This window comes from Calidris pugnax, unplaced genomic scaffold (assembly GCF_001431845.1).
Source record: "Calidris pugnax isolate Ruff unplaced genomic scaffold, ASM143184v1 scaffold56, whole genome shotgun sequence".
Lineage (NCBI taxonomy): Eukaryota > Metazoa > Chordata > Aves > Charadriiformes > Scolopacidae > Calidris > Calidris pugnax.
In genome coordinates, this window is record NW_015090839.1 from 18,749,124 (window position 1) to 18,774,814 (window position 25,691).

At 45.5% G+C, this 25,691-nt stretch overlaps 1 protein-coding gene across 2 annotated transcripts in view; it reads left to right on the forward strand.

Moving 5' to 3' along the window:
• The window catches only part of PAPLN (papilin, proteoglycan-like sulfated glycoprotein), a 49,274-nt gene that overhangs the window by 11,838 nt on the left and 11,745 nt on the right, over positions 1-25,691 (forward strand). For both annotated transcript variants that reach the window (XM_014942053.1, XM_014942054.1), the window contains exons 3-18: positions 8,553-8,668; positions 9,969-10,029; positions 10,314-10,416; positions 11,320-11,450; positions 11,794-11,917; positions 12,672-12,752; positions 13,227-13,399; positions 13,925-14,048; positions 15,125-15,251; positions 17,815-18,022; positions 20,556-20,732; positions 22,141-22,297; positions 22,933-23,019; positions 23,535-23,838; positions 24,056-24,173; positions 24,861-24,990. In XM_014942053.1, coding sequence (XP_014797539.1) covers positions 8,553-8,668; positions 9,969-10,029; positions 10,314-10,416; positions 11,320-11,450; positions 11,794-11,917; positions 12,672-12,752; positions 13,227-13,399; positions 13,925-14,048; positions 15,125-15,251; positions 17,815-18,022; positions 20,556-20,732; positions 22,141-22,297; positions 22,933-23,019; positions 23,535-23,838; positions 24,056-24,173; positions 24,861-24,990 — 2,221 coding nt within the window. The remainder of the gene's footprint in view (positions 1-8,552; positions 8,669-9,968; positions 10,030-10,313; positions 10,417-11,319; positions 11,451-11,793; positions 11,918-12,671; positions 12,753-13,226; positions 13,400-13,924; positions 14,049-15,124; positions 15,252-17,814; positions 18,023-20,555; positions 20,733-22,140; positions 22,298-22,932; positions 23,020-23,534; positions 23,839-24,055; positions 24,174-24,860; positions 24,991-25,691) is intronic.

Genomic DNA, 25,691 nt, shown 5'->3' on the forward strand with positions numbered 1-25,691 from the left:
CTGTAGGCCCCCTTTGAGTACTGAAAGACTGCAGTACTGGAAACTACAGCTGCATGGTCAGAAGGGGCTGTACAAAGACAAAACAAAGATGTCTCTTCATCTTATATATGGCTGTCTCTCCTTATATTCTAGCTGTTAATGTAGAACTGAGACAGAATTGTCTAGTGCAATTTCAGGCCATCCTGTCATTGCTTCTGGGAAGGCTGTGAACAGTGGCAATAATGGAAAATGCCAGGTTCAAGTGTTTTTGTCGTGATTCTTCCTGTATTTTCAGAGAAGGATGAAATGATGTGAAACTGCCTGAGCCCTGTCCAGTAGTGCTACTGCTGATAGAATGGTGCTTCTGGTGATTTAGAAAAAATACATTCTAAAGGTTTTCCATGTGAAAAATTCTTCTATTACTGTTGCATGCATGTATTCAGCATGATTGTGGGTGTGTATTGTATGCTTTGGGGTTGCTTTATATTTAGTAAACGTAACATCCATCAGGTTTCTCTCTGTCTCAATTTCTTTTTTACAAGTGTGATTTCATGTTGGCAAATTTTTGCAACTGGAATTCCTTCTTTTCAGATTGGAAATGTCTTATCAGCCCATACCATGGAACTATTTCAAGGAAAAGCTCCTCATCAGAGGAAGAGTTTTGTTTAATCTTTTATGATCTGTAGACATTAGCTGATGGTTAGATGATGTCCAATACTTATATTTGCTCCTACATTGTACTGCAGGTGTGCTGAAAGTGAAGGCTGGTCTGGGGCTTGACTGAAAATCATATTCAAATACATTTCATCTGGACAGCTTTCTATGGGTCTGCATTTCTAGTGCTGTTTTTAATTTCTTCTAAAGAAATGAGCATAGTTATTGTTTAAACAGTGTTATCTATTGACTAAACTTCTAAGCCCCTCAATCAGATCTGACAGGAGGGGCAGAAAGTGCAGAAGGACCTCAAAATACAGAAACAGTGAAAATTGCTGCGAGGAGGGAGAAAGAGAATGAGATCTTATTAATGGTACTATTGAGGGAAAGGTAGAAAAAATGCATAAGAATCGTTGTTCTGGGTAGGACTAGTTCATCTTGCCCTATAACCTATCTCTAGCTATGTCACAAACACATGTATAGAAAAAAACTATAAGAAGATTGGTAAGTTAAGTACAATTTCCCCCAATATGCTTCTAGTCATTTGTAACTTATGAACACTTTAGAGCTGGAGAAGTCTCTATTTCTTTTCCTTGAATTTGGTTAGTGTCTCCTTGAAGCCATGTAGACTTCTAGCATCATAACACCAAAATTCTGCTCTTGAGTGGTAAGGATCAGCTCATATGTAATAATTTTATTTTTTTAGGGTAGGATTACCTACATGAAGTCTCAACTGTCATTTTATAGCAACAAGTCACTTATACTATAATGGAACAACATTCCGTTGCTCTTTGCAGTATGTCCCTGCTTCTCTATTACCCTAAATTAACCTTATCAGCTGCCTTTCTTACTTCTGTGGTTTTGGTGTAACTTAGAAATGTGTTGAGCAGTTCTGGTTCCTTACAGAATTTTGCTGCTAATGTCAGTTCTTGCAGTGTATGGAGATTTCACTCCTACCTTTGTTTTTGTCTCTGGGCCACCTGTTCATCACCCATGCAAGGACTTTCCTTTTGGCTGCTTGTCTTGTTTCAAAGCTTTAGGTGAAGGATTTTGCTGAAAGCTTTTTGGAATTCTGAGTGTTATCTGACAAGTTACCCTTGTTGACATGTTTGTGAATCTCTCAAAGAACTGCAATACTCTTAGAAGGATTTGCCTTTAAAAAAGCCTTACTGACTTTCTCCCAAACAGACTGTATTTATGCAGGTGCTGGCTAATTCTTTGTTATAATTTCTATTAATTTATCAGTAGACGTCAGCTTTACATTATGTGGGTGTACAGTTCCTTGGGTTCCCTGGGATCCTTTCACTGAATTTCACTGAATTTCACTGAATTTCTAGAGTTGGAAGGGACCATAGAGATCATCTAGTCCAACTCCCCTGCTGAAGCAGGATTGCCTAGAGCTAGAGCATGTTACTCAGGACTGCATCCAGGCGGGTCTTGAAAATCTCCAAAGAAGGGGACTCCACAACCTCCCTGGGCAGCCTGTTCCAGGGTTCCGTCACCCTCACCGTGAAGAAGTTTCTCCTCATATTTGAGTGGAACCTCTTTTGTAAACTGGTGTCAGATTTTCCACTTTCCAATAATAAGATGCCAAAATGGTTTTAGCGGAGAGGGTTGTCTGCTAGTATGTAACAGTTTACCCATTTCAGCCTCCAGTTCCTGTTAGGTCTCTTGGATAAACAACTTCTGGTGACTTCATACTGTGTGTTTTGTCCACTTTTCCAAACAAGTTTGGGGTCATAAAGTTTTCTCACAATTCCCCTCTTTGTGGTGTTTTCTGAATGTCCCCAGTTTCTTCCACAACGATTTCAGGAATTAATTTGACTTCTCTGCAATGGCTGCATCTTTGAAGAGAGCTCTTTTTGTACCCAAGTCAGTTCCAGGCCACCCAGAGTTTCTGGAAGGCTTTCTATTTCTGAAAAGTAACTTCTCTGCTCTGCCCACTGGCCAGCAAGTCAGCAGGTACCTGTTTCTGCAGCGGGTGAGGCGTGCACAGCATCCTGCTCAGCAGGGCATGTGGAAGGGGCCAGATATATGGTGGGACAGCCCATAAAGAGGTAGAAGAGAGATGAGTGTTGGGGGGGGTGTGAACACAGCGAACATGGAAAAGAGTTGAGAACAATGAGGGAATTGATGGGTTAAGTGAGGTAGGGAGAACCTGAAGTGTTTCGGGGAGCTGAGGATGTAAGGGAAATGGTGGATTTTAGTGGATTTGTTAGAGGGGATGTGCTAACAAGCCATGGCTGGGGTGATAGAAGGGAATTAAAGGAGATAGGCACAGTGAGTGTAAAAACCACAAACCATTAAACCTAATGAAGCCTTGGGGTTTTTTCTCCTCTTTGTGAAGCAGTTTGTCTTAATAAGATACTCTCTTCTTCTGTATCATTTTGTATTTCGCTTCCTGCTGTCACCATCTTGTTCGCTTTCATTCTTGTTTTTCTGGTTTTGCTCAAATGCAATTCTTTGATTGCTTATTCATTATTCATAAAAATGGTACTTGGCATTCTTCACCTTCAAAGCTCTTTGCAAGCCTGCTGTGTCTGAGCCAAGATCAAGGGTTAAGACAGAATTATAAAAAAATGCTTTACTGATGTGGGTCTGATTAATTAGCTTATTTTTTGTTGCATTTTTGGATATTAGCATAGCCAGTTGCAGATGGATTTATCTTGAAAATGCATCTATTGGAGTAGTAACATCTATCTACATTATAAGTATGTGATACACACCCAATGTTTTCAGCTCCCTTGCAATTAACTCTGAGCAGTGAGTGCTGCCTGTCTAACAGGGCTTAGCTATATGGAAACATTAGAGGTGATCGTCATTGTCCTACTGGGTAGGTCTTCTGGATACAGAAAAGAGAAGGAAATGTTTCACATCCTGAAAAGCACAAGGTCTAAGAATATACTCCACATGGGTGCCCTGACAGCACCAGTAGGCTTTACTGGCCATGACTGGCCTCACCCTGTCCTGCCCAGAGCCTGGGGCCCCATGGCAGCCCCCCTTGTCCTAGCGATGCTGCAGCAGGGCTGGCCTCTGGCTCCCCATAGCCCAGCCATGACGAGCCAGGCCCACCTGCAGTCCCATGTCCTGGTCTGGCTTTGGCTGTCCCCCAGCCTCCCTGTTCCCTGGCTTACCCTGCAGCCCTGGGAGAGCCCCCTGCTACTGGCCCCCAGCCCACAGGGAGCAGCCAGCCCTCAGGGAACCTCGACAGTTTTCTTTCTTTTTTTTCCTCCCTCCCTTATTAACTTTTCTCTAAGCAATTAACTTTCCTCTCTAAGCAATTATAATTCAACCTTAGCAAAGCTGCATTTTTTCCTGGGGACTTACTGCTTGCCAAGACTTTGGCAATGAGACCATTACTGAATAAGTGACTGTGGTGATAACTTTCTTTTGTGAAGTGTTTGGTTTTCACCCTTCTTTCATACATGTTTCATCAATGGGGTTACATTTCAAGGGTGTGTCAAAATAAACATTAACCTTATTTCAGAAACTGCAAACCACAGAAAGCAGATATTTATTAAATAAAAGGATGTAATGCCATTTGAGAAATGCTAAGGAAGGTTAAAGAGAGAGTCTGACTTTTACTATGGTTTTAAGCCATGGAAATGCTGCATAAAATAACAGTAACACCTGGGGAGTCAGCCTCACATTACTGATCACTGACAGCAGTATCTCTCTTCGGTGGGTAACAATTGTAGTAGTCAACTTCCAGTGTCAAGGATTTCCCACGGTGACCTCAGTGATGGCAGCGAGATTTGTATCAGATCTGAATGAATTCTACTAACTATGTGGTGCAGCTCAAGAAATCACAGTAAAAAATTTTCAGTGTCCGAAAAGATACTTCAGTTGTGGCTCAATGGACCAAAGCTCTGTGATCTGCAGAGCTAAAAGCAAGCACTAGCATTGTCCAAAACCTCTCAGGCATAGCATGGATATCAGCTTTGAGGAGTGACTGTTGGAGTGGTGTAACATGATGTTTTGTTGCTGCTTGCCAGTCTGGAAAGGCAGCACAAAGAATCACACAATAATTCAGGTTGGCTATCTATGGGCCCCTAAAGGTGCCCGAGGGGTAAAGGAAACACTGGGGGTAAGAACTTGGCTGAGATTTAGGTTGTTTGGCCCTGGTACTGCAGACCTTCACTGCTCACTTTAGACTGTATAATAAATTGGTGTTTGCTTTGATAGCTTGCCAGTATTTGAGTTGCAATTGAGTTGCAACAAGGCATTAGGAAATTATTCATGCTGAATTGCTAGTGCGCATTTGGTTCTATGAACTTTGTGGATCACTGCGTGCCTGCAATGCATCTGTCTGGGAAGCACAGTGCTCTTCCCATGCATAGTTTCCTATCCATCTCATCAGACTGAGTGAGAAGTCTTTCAAGGACCCTTTTAAAAGTGTTCCTACATCCTGCCAACATTTTCTGACTTTCTCAGTCAAGTCCCGTTCTTAACTCCTCTCAGTGCATGTTTCATATATAAAAATAAATATTACATGGCGTATATTATGCTATCTTGGACTGTTTTCCAGCATTCTTTTTAATGTGTGTGTGTCTGATGCATAGTGGAATTGTCTTTAAAGATGAAGTCTGGAGCTCTAGTGACTCAGAGACAGATATTTTTTTTTTTATTTACTGGTTTTATCAGATAGAGTTGGACTGATAATAGCAGATGCTGCAACTGCATCAGCAATGAATGCATCCATCTAGGAATTGATGGAAGCAATGTGGTGTTCATAACAATGAGATCACTGGCCTTCTAAACTTTTATACCGCAGCAGCCTGTTCACCAGTGACCCTTGAGAGCGTGTGATGCTCTGTGGCCTTAACAGGCAGTAAAACTAGGCAGAACAGTTGGGCATTAACTGACTGTCCTTTCTGGACTTTTTAGAAGTCAAGTAAGATGGTTGTAAACTTTCTGTTGCTTTTCCTGAAACATTAAAATATATACTTAGTGCAGATCAAGGAACTCTATGTTCTTGTATGCATGTAAGGCTGACGTGAGGGAGGAATGGAATCAAACGAATTGGTACCAGTGATGGATGAAGTTTGTAGATTTTTAGTTTTGGGGTCTAGGAGGGACTAGGATTTCAGTCATCTGGCTGATAACAGATAAAAGCATTCCAGAGTCTGAAGAGAGCAGAAGGAGGCTTTTGGAACAGAAACTAGCTGACAGCATCTAAAAACATCTTGTTATCAGATTATGTAATAATAGATTTCTTATTTATTATAAACATGCAGCTTTATATTTGCCTATATACACATGCATGCAGTTACTGACATAATGAGGACTGTGCACAGATTTCTGAATGTGGGAGTTGGGCCCCTATTAAAATGTTTAAGACTGTACAGCTTTGGGAGGATTCTTCTGGCTGATGCTCCTTTTGGGGTATACATAAATGGAGTGATACTGAGAAAATTATTGTTCCTGCACTCTGTGGATGCATAAGCCTTACAACAAAGAGTCCCTGCAGATTTTACTCTCTATAGAAAGAATAAAGAATGCTACTTCTCTAGGAGGGATATTGGAATATTTATCAGGTTGGTGTGTGTGTCAGGAAAGGGCTTTCTATCCTAATTGCCCTCCAGTAATCTGACTTTCAAATGCTCTTCCTTTGGATTTTTATCTACATGTTTTTTTCTGCCTTATGCTGACTGAAAGGTCCCTTGTTTCCAGAGTGAGCTAATACTGCTCCTAAATCAGTCAGTTGATAGAGAGGAACAAAACTGCAGAGAAACAGAGCGGTACCATGTTTCATTCTTTTGAGAGTAAGGGAGGAGGGATTACAGGGGGAGGAATTAGGTGCCTGAAAGAAAAACTTGGGAAAATAAGATGCCTTGCTGAAAGCTGAAATTCTATTGACAGGATTACTCCTGGAAAGGCAAATGAGAATGCAGAAGACAAACACTGAGCTCAGTATCTGGAATGGGAGAATGGGAACAGGTTTTGGCAAGGGGTCAGGGCGGTGTTGACTTGGCAGAGAGAAGGTATGTAAAGTGGCTGTAACCTGGGTAGTGCCATGGGGTGAGCAGGGTGAAGGCAGGCAGACTCAGTCTGAACCAGAACACTTGTCCCGAAGGATTTTGCTTGCAGAGGTATGAGAAACAATTGCACAAAACTTTGGTGAAGGAAATTGGATAGCATGGGCCAAGAAGAAAGTGCTTCGCTTCAGAGCAATATAGGTAATAGGCAGGAAGAGTTTTGGGTGGCTTTGCAGCTAGACAGTTGTGGGTAATTTGGTAGCAAATGCATAATTGGTAGGGTGATTGACTGTGTTGCTCTGTCAGCAGCAGGGAATTATTCCTTAAAAGCGGGGAGAGAAAGTGAGAAACAAGACCATAACTCAGGGACATACGGTCAGGCAGAGAACATGTGTAGAAAATTATAAAAACTGTTTAAGTGACAAGTGAGGGTTAACCCATGCATCTTGTCTGAGGCGGATTCACTAGATAATTTATCAGGCTAGCTCCTATTTCTAGCAGAGACCTGGATGTCTTATGTAAAAGTGGTTATCACCTAACTGAAGTGAAAATTATGTTCTTAAAGTGAGGAGCTTGTGCCTTCTCTGTAGGGCTTGGAAAGTGTACTGGGTGGGTGGAAAGTGTGAGCCAGGCAGGGTTAATATCCCTGCTATGGTGAAATTCTCAATTTCTAAGATGTTCCTCCTCAGAAAACCCTTATGATGGCATTTACTAGTTGGGTGATGGTCAGGGAGTAGCTTCCATGAGGGACAGCAGGAAGGAATGGAAAACAGAGCAGAAGCAGGGAAACACAGAGGATGGGAATACGGGGTGCTGTGTTCAGGTCAAAAGGAGCTGTGTGAAACTGGAGGATGGACTGGGATCCAGACCCAGGGGTTATGTAGATTTGGTGGGATACTGTGTGTGGAAGGGAATTAGACTACATCTCAATAATTTTTTACCTTTTGTTTCTCTGCCAGCCCGCTCTTCACTACCCCAAATAGCTAAGTGTCCAAATGGTATTTATTACCTTCTCAGCTGTGTAATATATACATAAACTACCCTACAGGTGCACCTGCACAGCAAACCCTGTTTTCACAGCATCACTCCATGTGTAATCCTACATTTGGCTTCTTTTCCCAAACAGAATTAATCCTGTAATCTTGTAATTCTTTTTTTTCTCAGGATATTGCTATTTTCATGCTAAACCCTCATGTTGTGCTGTATGTGATCCTATCAGCTGCAGTAGGCCTTTTTTTTCCTGAAAATATAATATTGCATGTGCTTCTAAGACAATGTGTTTTGGTTCGTTCCATTCCACTTGTACCTTCTTGTCTATATTATCATGCTTATTTCTCTTAATGTCAGTATCCATTCAGACTTTCTCAAGGCAAAATTAATTACTGCTGTAGCTAATTATGGCCCAGACCTTGACCTCATCATCAGACACAGTTAGAAAAAGGAAAAAATGGTCCATGTATGGAATTTCATTGCAGTAAAAAGTGTGTTCCAGGCATTTCCTTACTGTTTCCTTTATTTCTCTTAAGTATCTGGCATGGAGCCAAGGATTTGGGATTAAGTGCCTCTATCGATCTGGTGTGGAATGACAGTGTTCATAGTCCCTGAAGTAATGATTTGCCTTTGTTGCCTAGCTGAGAGGGAGATGTTATCCCCTTTCAAATGGTTATTCAAAGGAGCGGAGATCCTATGAATAGACAAACAGTAGCACTTTAAGGGATATTATAAAGCTGGATGTGCTGTATGGCTTCAGGAAGCTAATAATCCCAGATATTAGAGGCTTGATGTTTCTGATGTATTATTCTCTGCCACTTTTCATACTAGGAATACAGCCCAGCAAGACAGTCTCTTTTGCAAGAGAATACATGGGAGCTCTCCTTCATTTTCATTGTTCTTTTTCCTGTGTTGCCATTTGTTATGTCTGTGGGTTTTTTTCATTTACAGGGCCGCCGGATGAAACGGCAGATTGATGTCTGGGGGAGCTGGGGTGAATGGGGCAGGTGCAGTCGGAGCTGTGGCGGGGGAGTCAGCTTTCGGCAACGACGCTGCTATTCCCAAAGGTGAGGGCTCACCTCCTTTTCCTTTCTTTAAATGTGCTTTTCTGTTACTGAGCTCCTGTACTTCTGTTCCAATATACACGTAGAACAAAAGCGACCTAGTGTTTGATTCCAGGGGAATAAGTCACCTGAGTTCACTTTGAGATGATCCTCGGCTTCAGTCTTGTCACTGCTGTTTGGAATAGTGCTCTCTTCAACACATCCTTGCTTTGGCTCCGTTGCTAGAGCACAGCAGTTTCTCTGTGCAATCAGATGATTGGTGTGGCAGCAGCAGTTCAACCAGGTCTAGTGTGGCAGGCCAGGGGGTGAGGGAGGAGAATCCAGAGCAGTAGGTTTCTCTCTTGAGAGCCGATGACCGTGCCAAGGTTTTGTCAGGCTTATGATTCCCAGGGAGGTAAATTGCCCCGGAAAAAACAGAAGAGTGGAGTTGGCTCAAGTGGTGTTAACACTGTGCCATCTCATTTGCAGCTGGGTTAGATGCGGTGATGACAATGGCTGGGACAGCACCTGTTGGGAATGATGGACCTGAGAGACCCTGTTGTGGATAAAAACAAAGAAAATGAAAAACAAAAAGCCAGACTCTCAATAATATCCTGAAAAAAACAGCCTCTTTATTTTTAGAGAAATCAGAGGGAGTTTTTTTGGTGGAAGAATCCAGAGTTATGGTGCACCACTTCTTCCCACCCAAAATAAAGAAATGTCTCTTTTGAAGGCTGCCCGTTATGATATACAGCTGTGTGTTATGGCAGACACCTGACAGAATCCCTGGCAGGTCTCTCCATTTTAGGAATGCTAAGATATTAGACATTTGTTGGCTTTTCAGATCAATTTCTTCCGTAACTCTTACTCTCCATAATTCTCAGCTAGAGACATTTGGCTGGAGTGAGGGTGTTGCACACTTTGCATAGGCCATTCCTCCTAGTGGGCCTGGTGTGCACTTAAACAGCGTGATAGGTGATGTGTGTGCATATTCTAAATAGACCAGTACCCTCTTGCTCATAGCATCTGTCAGGACAAAAAGTTCTGCTTCTGTTATTTAGTGAAAACATGACCCTGCAGAGCAATACTGCAAACGTTCATGTTGTGTGTCTCGTTCATGCCAGAATGCAAACTATAGCAGAAAATGGCACTAGAAGATGCCGGTTCCCTCTAGTAGAAAAGAAGCGCATTTTAGTTATTTTGTGGCATCAGGAAACTGTGAGAGGGTAATACTCTTGATGTGAAGGTGACTGGTAATATCTGCCATGAGGTGATTTTTTTTGCATGTGTATTCTCAAAGAACTTCATGCTGGTTTTCTTTCAGGACAGAAGGTGCTTCCAGTTGTGTTGGACCAACTCGAAGCTATCGGTCTTGCAATGTTCAGGTACTTTACTCTGTTTGTGCTCTGGTTTTTGTCTTTGCTTGCCTGTTCCTCCTTTTCCCCAGACAAACACAATTCTTGTTCAGAAGTAATATGTCATTATTAGTTTCTTTTCCTCTGACATCACTGGTGAATGCTGTTTGTCAACAGTACCCCTTCAAAAACATATTGAATTTATGGCCCTGATTTTATATGGGAGCAATAACAAATAACCCCCCATTTTTTTGTTGTACACAATTTCCTCCTCTTCGTAATGGCCCAGCGCAAACATTTTCTCCTCCAAACAGAGCTGTCCAGAAGACTCCCGGGATTTCCGGGCAGAGCAATGTGCAGAGTTCGATGGGACAGAATTCCAAGGAAAGAAATACAAGTGGCTTCCGTATTATGGAGGTAATGACAAACACAACACTCTTAATCCCTGTCTATCGATAGTATGTTCTGAATTTACTATAATGTTTTTGACTGTAGTATCCCAGCAGGGGACTTCCTTAGCTGGAGCAGTAGGCACAGTGCTGACATGGAAAAAATCTTTTTGCCAGCAGCAGAGCACTGCTCTTATGAAGACATTGGATGCATGGGCCAAAAGACATCTCTCTGCAGCACTACATAGTTGTCTCTTGTAACAACCCTTCTTTCAGAAACATTGCTGGGAATGGTTGCAGCCAGGTCCTGAAGTGTTAGAGAAGCAGAAGCTCTGCTGTATTTTTCGATACAGATAAAATAATATTAGCGGGGCACATGAGAAACAAACGCCTGTAATTAATGAGTGCTTCAGGAAATGTGACATCTCTTGCAATTGGCCCATGTTTTCTTGAGGAACCAGTTCAGAAGGCGGGTGTAGGGTTCTCACTTTGTGCTTTGATATGTTATCATTCCCAGGGGTTTAACAAATTATGAGGGATTTCAAGATGGATTTAAGGTTTTGTTTACTGGCTGTTAAGATAACAGCTCCCTTGTGTTCTATACCAGCATTTGTTATTCTAGAAAGCCTTGTATTCCAAGGGAGCATAAGAACAGTCCTACTAAGGCATAACCAAGTACCCACCTGGCTCAACATCCCCCTTCCACCACTGGCCAGCCAAGGTACCCCAGGAGATTGTTGCATACAGTGAGGCTCTACCAGGGTACTTTTCCAGCCCACAGCAGTTTGTGACCCAGGAATTTTTTCAATATCTTTTACTTAATATCAGTTCGCCTCTCTGTTTCTGTTCCTGTGATATAAAACCAGGCTCTTGATGCATTAGCAAGCTATTAGCCATAGTATATAATGTTTGTTTCTTTCTCTCCTACCAGCACCCAATAAGTGTGAGTTAAACTGTATTCCCAAGGGAGAAAACTTCTACTACAGGCACAAGGAAGCAGTGATAGATGGGACTACCTGTGAACCTGGCAAGCGGGACATCTGTGTAGAGGGCGTTTGTCAGGTGAGCCATCTTGTTGCTTCCTGCCTTCACCATTGTGACTGTCAGTCTTTCTATTGCTTCCTTTTGTTCTGCTTGGCCCTTCATAATAACACCAGAAAGGCAGAATAATTCTGTTTCTGAGGTGCTGAAGAACACACGAACAGCCTGTATCTGTCTGTCTCTGAATGTGAAATAGAAGATGCCAACTGTCCTTTCTCTGACAACTCCTTCCCCACCTTTTCCTGACTTCACAGATTCCCTAGATTCAGGCTTTCTCATTAGATCAGTCCAGCATTTGGCCATTTTTCCTTTCTTTCCTCTGTAATTATGGTTTATTCATATCAATGCCCCTGTGCTCTAACAGGCTGTTGGCTGTGATAACATGCTGGAATCTGCCAAGAAGGAGGACAAATGCCTGCAGTGTGGAGGAGATGGCAGCACCTGCTATGGTGTGAAGGGAACTTTTGATGTGGCAAGCCTCCCCAAAGGTACAGCTCATCTGGGTGGTTTGCATAGGTGAGAAGGGGAGAGGTAAACCTAAAGTCAAGCTGCCACAAGAGCTGGTGGGGCTACCTGCTCACACGGTTGTTGTAGGCAGGCTTGGATGTTTGCTGTGGAAATGTCTGTGAATGGCATGTGGTTTGTTAGCTGCTATAGCATCAGAAAAATGTATTGTTGGCCTTACCTTGGGAATCACTTCCTTAGTCTCAGAACAGACTGAAGTACTTGCTGTGCTGCTGATGTCTTTCTCTGCTCGGTCTCCAGCAAGTGCTAGAAATGTACCACATTGAATATATCTATGTATCTCTTTCATAAGACTGTCCCCCATCCAGTGCCGGTGCAAGGCTAGAAGTGGGACTGCATCTTCTGCATTTGGCCAATTTTGAATCATTGCAAGATAATAACTGTACTGTGGTCAAATCTCTCTGTGTTGAGCTGCAATATGATGCTTGCTGAAATCCCTAAGATTTTAAAATCTAAAAAATAGACTTTGTCCTGCCCCTTGTGCTTACTTTGCTGAGGTGTAGTTGGAACTTTTTAGACCTGGACTGACCTGTGGATAGTTTTGGGTGAAGCTGTTCAGAATGCAGATAAAGTGACAGCTGGAATACTTCATTATCATAAAGATTATCCGGTTCTTCAGGGACCAGTGAAACCATGAGTGTCTTTGGTACAGAAGAGTGACTCTGTGGCATCCACAGGCGGATACTGAATAATCATCTCTTTTTTTTTTTTTTCTAGGTTACAATCAGATCTTCATCATCCCCGTGGGAGCCACCAGCATCCTAATTAAGGAAGTTATGCCCAGCAGGAATTTTCTGGGTAAGCCTGATGTCAGAACCTGTGTTTCAGTCCATTTATTTATTCATTCCAGACATTGCATTGAAATTTGGGTTTCGGATACACCAGGCTTTGGGATGTTTACCTCGAGGGCTTGATATGGCAGAGGGCATTACAAGGGGGGCAGTATTGTTGGAGGATGATGGTCCTATTTTTTTGCTATGCCTACAGTGTAGTGTTGAGTAGAAACCCTTTTGAGTTCATACAGTCCTCTTTCAATGTGTGAATTTTTGCTGCGTTGTTTGATGCTGCAATATTAGATTGTTGCCACACTTAAAGGGTAGCAATGCTGATGTAGAGGAGCTGGGGTTGCAGTAGTGGAGCTGAGAGCTCTGTGGATTGCCGGTACTCTGAAAGTCTAGAGTAGGCTCTGTCTTGTGGTACCTGGAGCCAGGTGTCGGGTTAGAGGTGTGTTAATTTACTGCCTTTTCTTCTCTGGCACGTGGATTTGTCCAGCTGTCAAGAACGTGCGAGGGGAGTATTATCTGAATGGGCATTGGACCATTGATTTCAGCCGGGCGCTGCACGTGGCTAGCACAGTTATGCACTATGACCGTGGCTCGGAGGGTGATCTGGCCCCAGAGCTCCTCCATGCCCGCGGTCCCACCACAGAACCCCTCATCATTGAGGTAAGTGCCTGTGCCTGCCCCTCGCTGATGCTCTTGCTCTCTTGCTTTGGGCAGTGGGAGTGCATTGGTGGGGACCACATGGAGAAGACTGGAGAAGTGACAGGGCCCTAGGGGGGCTCTGGTTCTGTTGCCCAGAAAGGAGCAGGGCAAGGCTTGATGTTGGCTTCTTGCCTATTCCTTCTGGCCCTGATTTTAAGGAAGGGAAGAGTCAGCACCGAATGGTGTTGGGGCCAGGACAGGCTCCAGGACACTGCTTGTTATGGTGTGCTGCAGGCCAGGCAGGGGTACTGACTGTTACAGGAGCAGCTGGACCTTCTGCTTCTGAGAGGGATGCATGCACCCTTCTCTGAAAAATAATGCTCTCTAGAGTGCTATAGAAAGCAAGAAGAAAATGCAGCGTAGAGAATTAGTGCTTCTTGAGTGGGAGGGAAGCAGGTCAGCTTGAACCCCAGACGTGGTGGGGAAATGCTGTGAAGGTGAAAAGTGCTGCTGTTATTTCCCTGACTTCATCCCATGCTCTCACAGCTCATCAGCCAGGAGCCAAACCCAGGGGTACAGTACGAGTACTACCTGCCTGTGCAAGGACAGGCCCCGGGCTACAGCTGGAGCTACGGTTCCTGGAGTGAGTGCAGCTCCGAGTGTGGAGGAGGTAAGGGGACAGACAGGTCTCTGGCAGCTGGTGTGGGGTTTATATCCACACCATGAAGACAGTGTGACTGTGTGCTGCCCTCTGCAGCTGCTTCCCAGCAGTCTTCTGCTGGAAGACAGCACAGGTATCTGCAGGGGGCAGCTAAGGTTTTGCCAGGGGAGGGTGACATGTGGACTCACAACAGGACTATGTCCCCTGTCTTATTTTCCATGCCCTAGTCCTCAGACTTGTTACTAGGATCTGTTAAGAACCTTCATAAATAGCCTTTGTTTTCTTTTGTTTTGCTTCAGTTCTTCCTGTCCTTTTCAGGCCTTTTCAACCCCTTGAGAGGTTCTCTCCAAACTGACTTGGCCTACATAACTGAATCACATCATTCTTCTCTGCCGTAGCCTGGAAGAATCCCTCTCTTCAGGCGGGTGGTCAGATCTCCTGGAGTGTAACATCATGTTCAGTTTACAGATTCTGCCGTGGGCAAAGTTATGGATTTTAAGCTAAAAATCAAAACAAAAAAAAACCCCAATCAAACAAAAAAACCTCTCCAGCTGACTAATGTATACAGTTCCTATCAGCCTGTTCTGGTCTTCTGTGCTGATGGCTATTTCAATAGCTTTTGCCATATTGTGGTTGTAGGAGCTGATACTGTCTTTGGTGGGCACTCTTATCCTGTAGGAACCAAAAAGAGTTGCAGATTGTTCTCCCGCATCCATTCTTCACAAGACTGACCTTCTGGGTCTAACAGGAGGCCCCTGGCTCTGCTGCTGTACATTGCACACACTACACTGAGTTTCTTGATAAGCGATAGAGGGATATGGCACTTCCCTTGTGAGTCACAATGCTCAACAGGGAAATGCCCTTCAGCTACACAGAACTATTCTGGACTCCTATATGGTGGGAAGGCATCATTCATACTGTCATTATTGACAGGCCAAGAGCTGCACCTGACTCTTTTCCAGGTTGGCTGGGGCGGGTGTGGATTCTGCACTGCTTTAGAAACTTGTTTTGCCAACAGCAGTGCATTGCAAACCTAGTCCTGGGTGACTTGCATTGATCAGGATACTCTCTTGCTTCTCCTTTAGGCTTCCAATCACGCCTGGTGTTTTGTACCATAGACAACGAAATTTATCCAGACTATATGTGCAGGAATAAACCACAACCAGACAACAACCGGACGTGTGGCCGTCAGACTTGTCCCCAGACAAAACGGTAGGATTTCCTTTCCTCTTCTGGAGTGCTTCTGAAACCAAGAAAAAGAATGACCATCTCGCTTCTCCTCTCCATGGTTCTCTCCAAGGAAATGTTTCAGTTGTCAGAGAAAGCCTAAGGCAAAGGAAGGTGATGATAACACTGTGATGAGCATTTCTACGTGCACAAGGAAAGGGCTTAATACATCCTCTGTTCATTTTATAGATCAATTAGATTTGCTTTCTAGAGTATGATTATGGAAGATAGTCCACATGCAGGACAGAGGAAACAGATTCTCTGGTTTTTGTTCTCTTCAACTGGAGCTTGCAAAAAGAGAGGAGTAGGTCAGAGGGTGTCATTTTAATGTAATATTTGCATTCCCAGTGCCCTTGCTTTTAGAAAGGGATGAATCCTGGGATCTTTTCATTCCACAGCGTTTTCAAATCCTTTTACCCAGCCATTTCCACCTTGTCCCTTACTAGCATAGCTTTGCAGTTGGCTTCACTTGGCTTTTACATGAACATTAAGAACTGTGGACAGAGCCTTAACTGTGTATCTGGTGGGTGCAGCAGTGGCCTGTGAGAGTACTGTTGTGGGTGAGAGGGCACTTGGAAACCTAGGAGCGTTTCTGAATACATGGTAGCCTGTAGCTACTTGTTTTAAGTTCTTTAAATCCTTTGTTCTGTGTATGAAGGACTTCTTACATCTATCTGCCACAAGCCTGGAGCCGCAGTGGAGCATGGAGCTCTCAGATGAAGAGGTAACGAGGAGAAGGAGGTTACAGAAAGTACAGGAAGGCACCTGCTCCCTTCTGCTCTCCACCTAGTTGCGCGCTGAAGTCTGTGGGGACATGGGGGCTTTCTTCTTTGGTGCTGGTGGTAGCCATGGGTGGTGTTTGCTTTTGATTCTCGCCTATGGAAATGATGGTGGAGGGTGCTGGCTGGCAGCTCTGCTTAGGTGGGTGTGCCTGCCTCTGGTAACTTGGTTCTTATCAGACTGAGAAGGGGGCAGTTTCTTCATAGCTTTTGGCTGCTTATCCTGATAATTTTAGTTTTCTTCTCTGCAATCAAGGTAGAGAGGTGAAGGGACATTCTGGAAGATTGTTGTTTGGTTTATTGAGATAAATAAAAGAACAGAAAGGAAAAGAGAGCATGATGGATAGGACAATTGAAACATTGGCCAGGGTGCCAGTGTGCCATAGCAAAAGCCTCAGAATTTCTCAAAAGATCTCCTGTATTTGGCATGAGCCCTATAGCAGGCAGAAAAGTGAATATATACTGTGATGAGTGTAAGGATGTGACAGATACAATACTTACAATGTACACTGAGGTATGCAAAATAAAATAGTTGCCCCTCAGCAAACTGCTAATAGCTTAGGCCTTGCAATGCTTTGCCCTCTGATGAGGGCCCAAGCTTTATGGTTGACCTTCTCTTACAAAGGAAGTGAAACAAGTGTCAAACAAGATGTCTTGACTTGCGAATGACAAAAGCCTATCCAGTTGATAAGGCCTGTCTAAAACCGTGCATTTGCTTTACGAGAGGCAGAAAACAGTTTGGGGGTGTTGGTTTTTTTTAGCCCTGCTGGAAGTTCTGAAAAATCTTGATCAATGACTTTTTTTTTTTTTTTTGAGCCCTGCAGCCACACCACTCAAAAGTAACTTCTGCTCGCTGTAGCTGTTCCCTTTCCAAAGGGAACATCTTATTTTATAGCAAAGACTGTTCAGTTTTGGGCTGATATGTGCATCTTTAGCAGTAAAGAAGAGTATCTTAAAGAGATGAACATGTTGGGAATGAAATATCATGTTGTCCCTGAAGCCAGGCCATGTAAGCTGTGCTCCTGGCTACCTGGGCAGCTCTGAGACACAGAAATTGTCAAGGGCAGAGGTTTTAGTATCCAAACAGTCAGATTGTTTTGTGGATATTCCCCCTTCCATTAGCAAGGGTCCATCATTTCTGTGACAGCTTCACCAACCAACCAGAGGACAAAATCCATTTAGTTTTTGGGGCTTTTTTTCGGTGTGTGTTGCTGTTAGAGAATTTGGCCAATGGGAGGAATAAACCAGCTTTCTGCTGGCTGTCAGTGAAAAATTCACAAGCACTTCTGAGAGTTTCTGGTATAGTTCACAGGAAGAGTGAGGTCTTGGCTTGGTTTGGCTGTTTCTGTTAATGGCTGGAGTGTAACGGGTGGTTAGGCTGGTGTGGGTTGCTTTTCCTTTAGCTGATCTGGGTTGTTTTCTTATTTTCTTCCTTTTTTCCTTTGGTGTTCCATTCAGGCATGGCATTTTTGCAGGCATTAAGAGAGGAAAAGCTACGGAGAGAAGTCTTCCCTCTCTGGGAGAGCTCTGCACTTCCACAGAAACAAGTGTTTTGTAGTTGGGGATCTGTGCTTGGAGGTGGGACTCATGCTCTGCATTGCCAATTAAGCTGGGCAGCGCTCGGTCAAATGGGATCTTTCCTCTGGCTCTATTCTGCAAAGGGACATTTTCCCTGTCTGATTGCAACAGGGACACGGCACCAACCTCCCCTGTGCCTCTGGGCGGTTGAGCTGGGCTTACCTTTGTCTGCTTGATTCTGTGACCCACAGGTGGAAAACGGGGGAGTGGGGACCCTGCTCAGCTACCTGTGGTGGGGGCACCCAGAGTCGCTCCGTTTACTGCGTGGCGTTTGATGGTCAGAGCTCCCAGGGGGTGGTGGATAACACCGAGTGCATGGCCTTCGCCCAGCAGCCTCACAGCAGCCAGCCCTGCAACGTCAGACCATGCGCCACCTGGAGCACCGGGCCATGGTCGGAGGTGAGCTGGTGTCTGGGGGGCAACTGCTACTTGGTACATACCGAAGGAGGATCTGCCAAATCTCCAGGATAAAGAGTCACACTCCTTTTCTAGGGCTGCAGAAGGTGTGTGTCCTTGGATGGGTGATGTGCAGAAGGTATAGGACCCTGCAGTCCTCCCAATAAGTTCTCCATCTAGCTAGCAGCTATGCCCTCCTATAAACACGTCCTGTTCCTCCAAACCATAGAATCATAGAATGGTTTGGGTTGGAAGGGACCTCAAAGATCATCTAGTTCCAACCCCCCTGCCATGGACAGGGACACCTCCCACTAGAGCAGGTTGCTCAAGGCCACATCCAGCCTGGCCTTGAACACTTCCAGGGATGGGGCATCCACAACTTCCCTGGGCAACCTGTTCCAGTGTCTCACCACCCTCATAGTAAAAAATTTCTTTCTGATATCTAATCTGAATCTTTTTTCTTCCAATTTAAAACCGTTTCCCCTTGTCCTATTATTTCCCTTTCTGGCAAAGAGTCCCTCCCCAGCTCTTCTATAGGCACCCTTCAGATATTGAAAGGCTGCTATAAGGTCTCCCCAGAGCCTTCTCTTCTCCAGGCTGAACAATCCCAGCTCCCTCAGCCTGTCCATGTGTGCCCCTGGTTCCTCTCATTGTGTCCCCCCTCTTCTCTGCTTCCTCAGTCCTTTCCCCACTCCTGTATTTTTATCAGCAGGCCTAAGAGCTGCTGTCCATCAGCTGGTGATGTGCAGCAACACTCCTTCCTCCGTAGAACAGGAGCTCTGGCTCCTGCCTGCGCTGCTCATTTCCATGCATATTGCTGCCTCAGCATTCCTCGACCCAGACAGCAGTGCTGCAATCACCACAGTTGGTGAGCAACACGCTCCTGAAGCACTGGTGACCTGCTGTTTGCTGTGTGTCAGTGCACAGCTCCTCCCAGCGCAGCTGCCTGGTGCATTTTTGATGCCTCTGTGCATTTGCATCTCCAGGAGAGGAAACCACTCGTATGTGCTCAGGGCTGCCAGCCAGGCATTTAGAAGGCATTTTGCATTCTAAGAGCTTAGACAGTAAAGGTAGTCTCTAAAGGTAGTGTTGCAGTCCCTAAAGCACAAGTGAATTTTCCTCTTTTAAAATAAGTACATGCATGCTTGCAACATTTGACTTAGGATTTTGTGGTGGTACTTTGGGTGGTACAGCAGCATATAAAATGCAGCTTTGAGACATGATAACCTTGACTGTAAAGTCCTATTTTATTTTATTTTTAAAAATTTTTTCTCTTGTGAGATGTGAGGTGTGAATACAAAGACAATTGGGGTCTGGAGCATCTCCCTTACAAGGAGAGGCTGAGGGACATGGGTCTTTTTAGTCTAGAGAAGAGAAATCTGTGGGGGGATCTGATCGATGCTTATAAATACTTAAAGGGTGGGTGTCAAGAGGATGGGGCCAGTCTTTTTTCAGTGGTGCCCAGGGATAGGACAAGAGGATGTGGGCACAAACTTGAATATAAGAAGTTCCACCTAAACATGAAGAGGAACTTCTTTCCTGTGAGGGTGGCAGAGCCCTGGAATAGGCTGCCCAGGGAGGTGGTGGAGTCTCCTTCACTGGAGACATTCAAAACCCACCTGGACACGTTATTGTGCAACCTGCTCTAGGTGGACCTGCTTTGGCAGGGGAGTTGGACTAGGTGATCTCCAGAGGTCCCTTCCAACCTCATGTGATTCTGTGACTTCAGGGCTGTGGAGCAAGAGCACTGTTTGGGGAAAGCACCAAGTATCGTGTTCTTACAAGCTTGTTCCTAAGCGATTTATTCTGGGGTTCTCAAAAGCATCCGTGTTTCGTGTACTCTCACAGATACAAAGTCACTCTAGTCGATGAGTGGCTGAAACTCATCTGGGAAGCTCATCTAAAGTAATTCATACTGGCCCCAGGTTAATGCCCTCTGTAAGAGGCCATGCTAATTCACGGAGAAGTAGGCTGGATTCCAGGAAGCACTGCTGTAAATTTAAAGAGGGCATTGAAAAGGTTACAAACCATTTGCGAGTATAGAAGTTGTGTCACAGCTCCACGCTGTAAAAATGGAGCACAAGGTCTTCAGGCAGGAGACACAAGCAACACAAGAACATAATCTTTTTATCTTCCCTTGAATTCTTTACCATGAGCTGATTTTAATCAGTAGTAGATAACAAGAGATTTCAGGTATTTCCTGCCATTTATTGTTCTCAATGTATTCTGCAGTATGGATATTTTTCCAAAATCATTCTCCATGTCCTCTTTGGTAGAGATCAAGGGAAATGATATGACTAGGCTGAAATCACTCAATGAACTCCAGATCTCCCAGGACTTATCCACCATGCCTTAATGTCTCTTCTACGGCATAAACTACCCTGCCAACTCCCATCCCAGAAGATGATTTGAATGATGGTTCGTGAGTTTAGGCAATCTCAAAATGGTGCTCTCTGCCCTGATGTTCAGGAGCACAGCCTGGAAATGCAAGTGGAAACCAGGTGCTTCCTTGTGATTGTTGCCCCCTTTTCTGCAGTGCTCGGCCAGCTGTGGGGAAGGGGTCCAGACCCGGACCGTCACCTGCAGAACACAGCAGGGCTCTCAGGCTCAGGACTTCGCTTGCCTCATGGAGCCAAAGCCATCGGCCACCCAGCCCTGCCTTAAGGAGAACTGCATCCAGGAAATCGGCTGGCACGTTGGAGACTGGGGCCTGGTGAGCATCGCACTTTCATAGTTTGGAAATAATTGATTATATCGCTGTGCTCCTCACAAACAAGCTTTGATCTGTGCAGTCTGCACCTTGGCCGAGGCTGGGAGCATGTACTGCTTCATTACCAGTCCCCTGGCGCACAGTTGCGTTGTAACTGGCACCAGTAATGCTCCAGTTAATCTGCTGCCTGCTTTGTATGCAGCTGCTGCAAAAATAAAGCCTTCTGAGGGGGGGATTATAGTTTCAGTGACAGTGGCAAAAAGCAGCCAATAAGCTGAAACAATCCACTCTTGCTGCTTATTCCCGATTCTTTGCTCCATCGCTGTGAGCAGCAGAACAGCTCTCTCACTGGTATGCCTTAGAGCCCCAGGCTTCAGGAGTGGTCATAGTGTTTGGTGATACGGTTTAAAGTACATTTTTGTAATTGTTCAAATAGGCTGCGCCTCAGCTGGATTAGTCTTGTCTTTGTGGAGGGAGCCAGACTCTGTTCAGCCCAGGAAAAGCACTGGGGGGAAGAGATAGGAGTAGATCCAATGTATCAGGTGACTTCTACACACCTTTTTCCTTTTGTGCTAGCCAGAGCAGCAGCTTCTGAGTTAAAACTTGTTACATCTGGTTCTTCATGAGATGCAGGCCAATTTTTATTAAAATCTAAAATTAAAATGTGACTAAAAAAGTCACATACCTAATCTGGTCTTTCCTGGCCCATGGCTTTCCAATATCAGAAGAGCTCCTACCGGCACCTGAATTGGAGAGAGGAGTACTCTCCCAGTGTTTGTAGAGCTTGCCATGAGTAGATGGGTTATGCAGATACCTCATCCTCTCCTGCACCTGAATCGGAGAGAGAAGTGTTTGTAGGGCTTGCCATGAGCAGATGGGTTATGCAGATACCTCATCCTCTCCCCTCCACTGAGTGGCTGCTCATTGCTCCCTCTTCACCCACAGCCTCCAGTGAGAGAAGCTCCAGTTAGCTCCTTACGAGAAAGCCACCGGTTTGCTTTCCCATTGTAAACTGTTGTTCTTGAATGGATAGTTCAAAACTGACTCTCTCACAGCTGGTGGACCCCTGTAGTATTGAGATGCCTTCAGACCAGGCTGAAATGACTCACTCCAGCTGCTTATTGCAGCTTCCACACCACCATGGGTAGCAGCAGCTCATCTGGATGTTACAGGCTGAGCGTGGCTGGGAGCCTAATGCTCCAGGGCTGGGTGTCACATTTGGTACGATGGTTTGAAGTGCGGTTCTGTAATTGTTCAGCTGAATCCAGCTGAAGTGTTGTTTGCCTTGTCTTGGTGGAGGAAGCTGTGCTCAGCCTGTGGCTAATCGTGCAGCTGTTCCACACTTCTGGCCTGTGGGGTTCCTGCCTTCGGCCTCTGCTGCCTCCTCACTTGCCTTGTCTCTGTGCCCAAGTGTTCCAAGAGCTGCAATTCAGGCATCCGGACACGCCAGGTCATCTGCGCTGACGGGGACTCCAAATTCTACAGTCCTGAGACATGCAAAGCCATCCAGCCACAGAAACCTGCCACCCTGGGTAGCTGCAACACACAGCCCTGCTACCTGCCACAGCGTGAGTGGTATTGCTGCACGCCCGGCTTCACCTAAGGTGTTTTTGCTTAGGAGTAGAAATTCCCAGCTCTGCACCAGCTTATGTTCTCCGCTTCTTGCCTGCCTGTCCCCATCCTGTGCCTTTATGTTTTGTGCACGTAACCGTGGCATCTTCAGAGTCCCAGTACCTGTGCTATTTGAAGTGTTTGTAACAGGTTTGGGAGCAACACTGCTGTGTGTCCATTCTGAGTTCGGTGTTCTGTGATGGCTCTGTCCCGGTGGGTGCTGCAGACTGACCCCAGGACTCCCAGTCGAGAAGGATGGCAACCTGGGCAGGCTCAGTAGCTAAAAACTATAGCCAACTCTCATCCCTCTGCAGACCAGCTATAAACGAGGCACAACTGCTTGGAAGGTTTTGCTTGCTGCTTGTGTGTAGTCTTCATGCCAGAGCTGAAACGCTGACTTTTGTCTGCCTGCCCATCGCAGGTCACTGCCCTGACAATCCAGTCGAATCCAATTGCTGCTCAGCAGCTGTTCCAGGAGAAGAGAAACATTTTCATCAGCATTATTCTTGTGTTGACTACTGGATGCATTTGCAATTATTAGAACATAGGGCTGGACTAACTGCACTTATTTTGTGTACATTTCTCTTTGCAGAGGTCCCCAGTATGCAGGACACTATGGGATACGATGTCACTCGCCAGTCCTCGCTGACGCGTTACAACCCAAACAGCCCTGCCACAGGTTTGGAAGAATTTTGTTAGTTTGGGTTTTTGATTATGGTGCACTTGAAATAGGGTGTAGTAGGGGGAGGTTTCCTCCTTTTCTTCATTTCTTCCATTCATTTCATGGGCTTCTAGAAATTCATGGAGCCAGAGACAAGGTATAGATTCTTTTACGCTGATAGTGAGCAGTATCTGAATCTGTCTGTGTAGAACAGACTGTACAGTATATAGATCCCACATTTTGGCAGCATGACTTAAGTGCTGGTTGAGAGAAATACTGCCCAAAGCAGGTCATAGGAAGAAGAAAGGATCCCGTGAAGGGACCACAGAAATGTGGCAGGTGGTTTCTCATGGGACAGCAGGAAAAATGGTTAGAGCAGTGAGCAAAAGAACCTCAGAACAACCAAATCCAGGAGACACATATTCATGTGAAATTCTGATACAGAAAAGCCTGCCCTGTAGCCCTGGGCAGGTGAAAGAGAACAGAGATGAGGAAAACTGACCAGATTTTGATGCTCACTTGTATGCTTTAAGGAGTTCTCTCCCCAGATTCTGGTGATGAAAGGATGCTCCCTGGGAGCTCCACAATCCATAGTACCTCTGGGAATCACCACATCCCATCCCCCAAGGACCACGGCATCAACTTGTTGCCTGTTCGCTGGGAACCCCAGTCACGCTCCCCGGGTTCCCATCAGCTCAGCTTCTCTCAGGACCACACAGCAGGGGCTGGCTCTCGGGACTGTCATCGGAGCCCACATGGCTGCTGTCCAGATGGGCACACTCCGGCTTCAGGCCCCTTGGGGAGAGGTTGCCCCTTCGGCACCTGTCACCGAAGCAGGTAGGTGCAAGTAGATGGGCCTGAGCGGGGAGGCATTGCCTTTCCTGGGGGCTTACTGAAATTTACAGCCTGTGCCTGTTGAGCCGTGCAGGTCAGATATTGCTGCAAGCCTTCTGCCTTCTTCCTGTAGGTATGGATGCTGTCCTGATGGAGTATCAGCTGCCCAGGGTCCAAACAACATGGGGTATTGCTGCAACCCTTCTGCCTTCTTCTGTAGGTATGGATGCTGTCCTGATGGAATATCAGCTGCCCAGGGTCCAAACAACATGGGATGCCCACAATATTACCGTGATGTTCAAGTGAGCAGAAATCAGCCCACTGCAGCTGCTCCAACGGTAAGTATAAAACTTCTTTGCCTTTTAGGAGTCTATCAGATAGGAAGATGTGGATTTGACCCTGGTGGCTCAGATTGTGGGTTTCTGTTGTGCTTGATCTGTGTCAGTAAGGCTGGAGAACCAATACTCCAGGCATGGCATGGAGCCACTTCGCTCCTCTTCAGCCTGGGGCACCCACTGGTGATCCTCTGTAAGCAGGGGACAGAGGGTGGTTGGGAGATGTAAAAGACCATCCTGTGTAGAACTGATTGAATAATCCTGAGTAATCAAATTTGTGTCAGTCAGAAACTTGCCATCTAATTTCTAGGAGGAAAAAAGATGGAAAAACACAGCCACCATTAGTTGCCTTTGTTTTGTCAACTCTGCAGATTAGTTGAGGGCAAAGTAGTCAGGGAAGTGATTCCTCCCATAGCTTAGGGTGCTTGGTGGGACCAGCTGAAAAAAAAACAGACCTGCCCCTGTGCTGGTTAGGTCTGTCTTGCAGAGAAGCACAGCCCTGGCTCCGTGGCTGACAGCCAAGTCTCCCACCCCTTCCCAGCATGAAAGCCTCTCGGAGGCAAACAGAAAAATAGTGGTTCCTCTAAGAGCTGGCCTTCTGCAGCCAACAGCTTGGACACGGTGCCTTGCATGTGCTACTGTCCTCATTGTACGCGTGATAACTATTGGCTTTCAATCCCTGTCTCTAAGGCAAGCCAAGCCTTGTCCCAGCAGCACCCCTCGGGCGAGTGCCGCAGCTCCACGTACGGCTGCTGTTTTGACAATGTGGCTTCAGCTTCGGGTCCTCAAGGGGAAGGATGTCTCAATAGGCCCAACTACCGTAAGTGATGCTTTGGCTTCTTGGTTTAGAAACAGAGGAAGGGTCCTACAGAATCCAGTAGCGCACGGAAGCTTCCTGTGCAGATGCTCTGCTCTATGTAAAATGTAGTAAATTATCTTTTTGAAAAGAAATTCTGCCTGGTGGCTGGGGCAGGTGAAGGTGGGAGGGAGGGTAGGAAAGCAGCCAGATGGTTTGGCTCTGTCAGCTACCACAGAAATTCTTGTTGTCCTCTGCTGATAGTTGGACAAAAGTGTATTTGTGTGACCTCTGTCAGACTGTAGGACTTCTGGGGAGCTGTTTTCCCCTGGGAAGGCACCCTGATGGAGCCTGGAGTGCTCCAAATTAGTTACCTGGATTTAGGAAAAGTAGGGCCTCTCTGAGGACTCAGGGTGTTGCTTAGCCTTCAGACAGCCCATGGACAGAGATGGAGAGAGCTACAGATAAGGATGGAGGTGTTGCTCAGGGCTGCATGGACCCTTTCAGCCAGCAGAGTTCAATACAGTGCCTGCTGGACTATGAGGGCTCTAGAGCTGCTGGACAAAAGCATCTCTGCTCCTTTTGTCCCCAGCTGTATCCTCTGCTGGCACATTGCTGCTGCATTGCCTTGCCCTTTTGCCCCAGCACAAAGATTGCTTGGTGACCAGCCCAGTGGGGCTGCCTTGGAGAAGGGGAAAGCTCTCTGGATCCTCTCTGCTCAACCA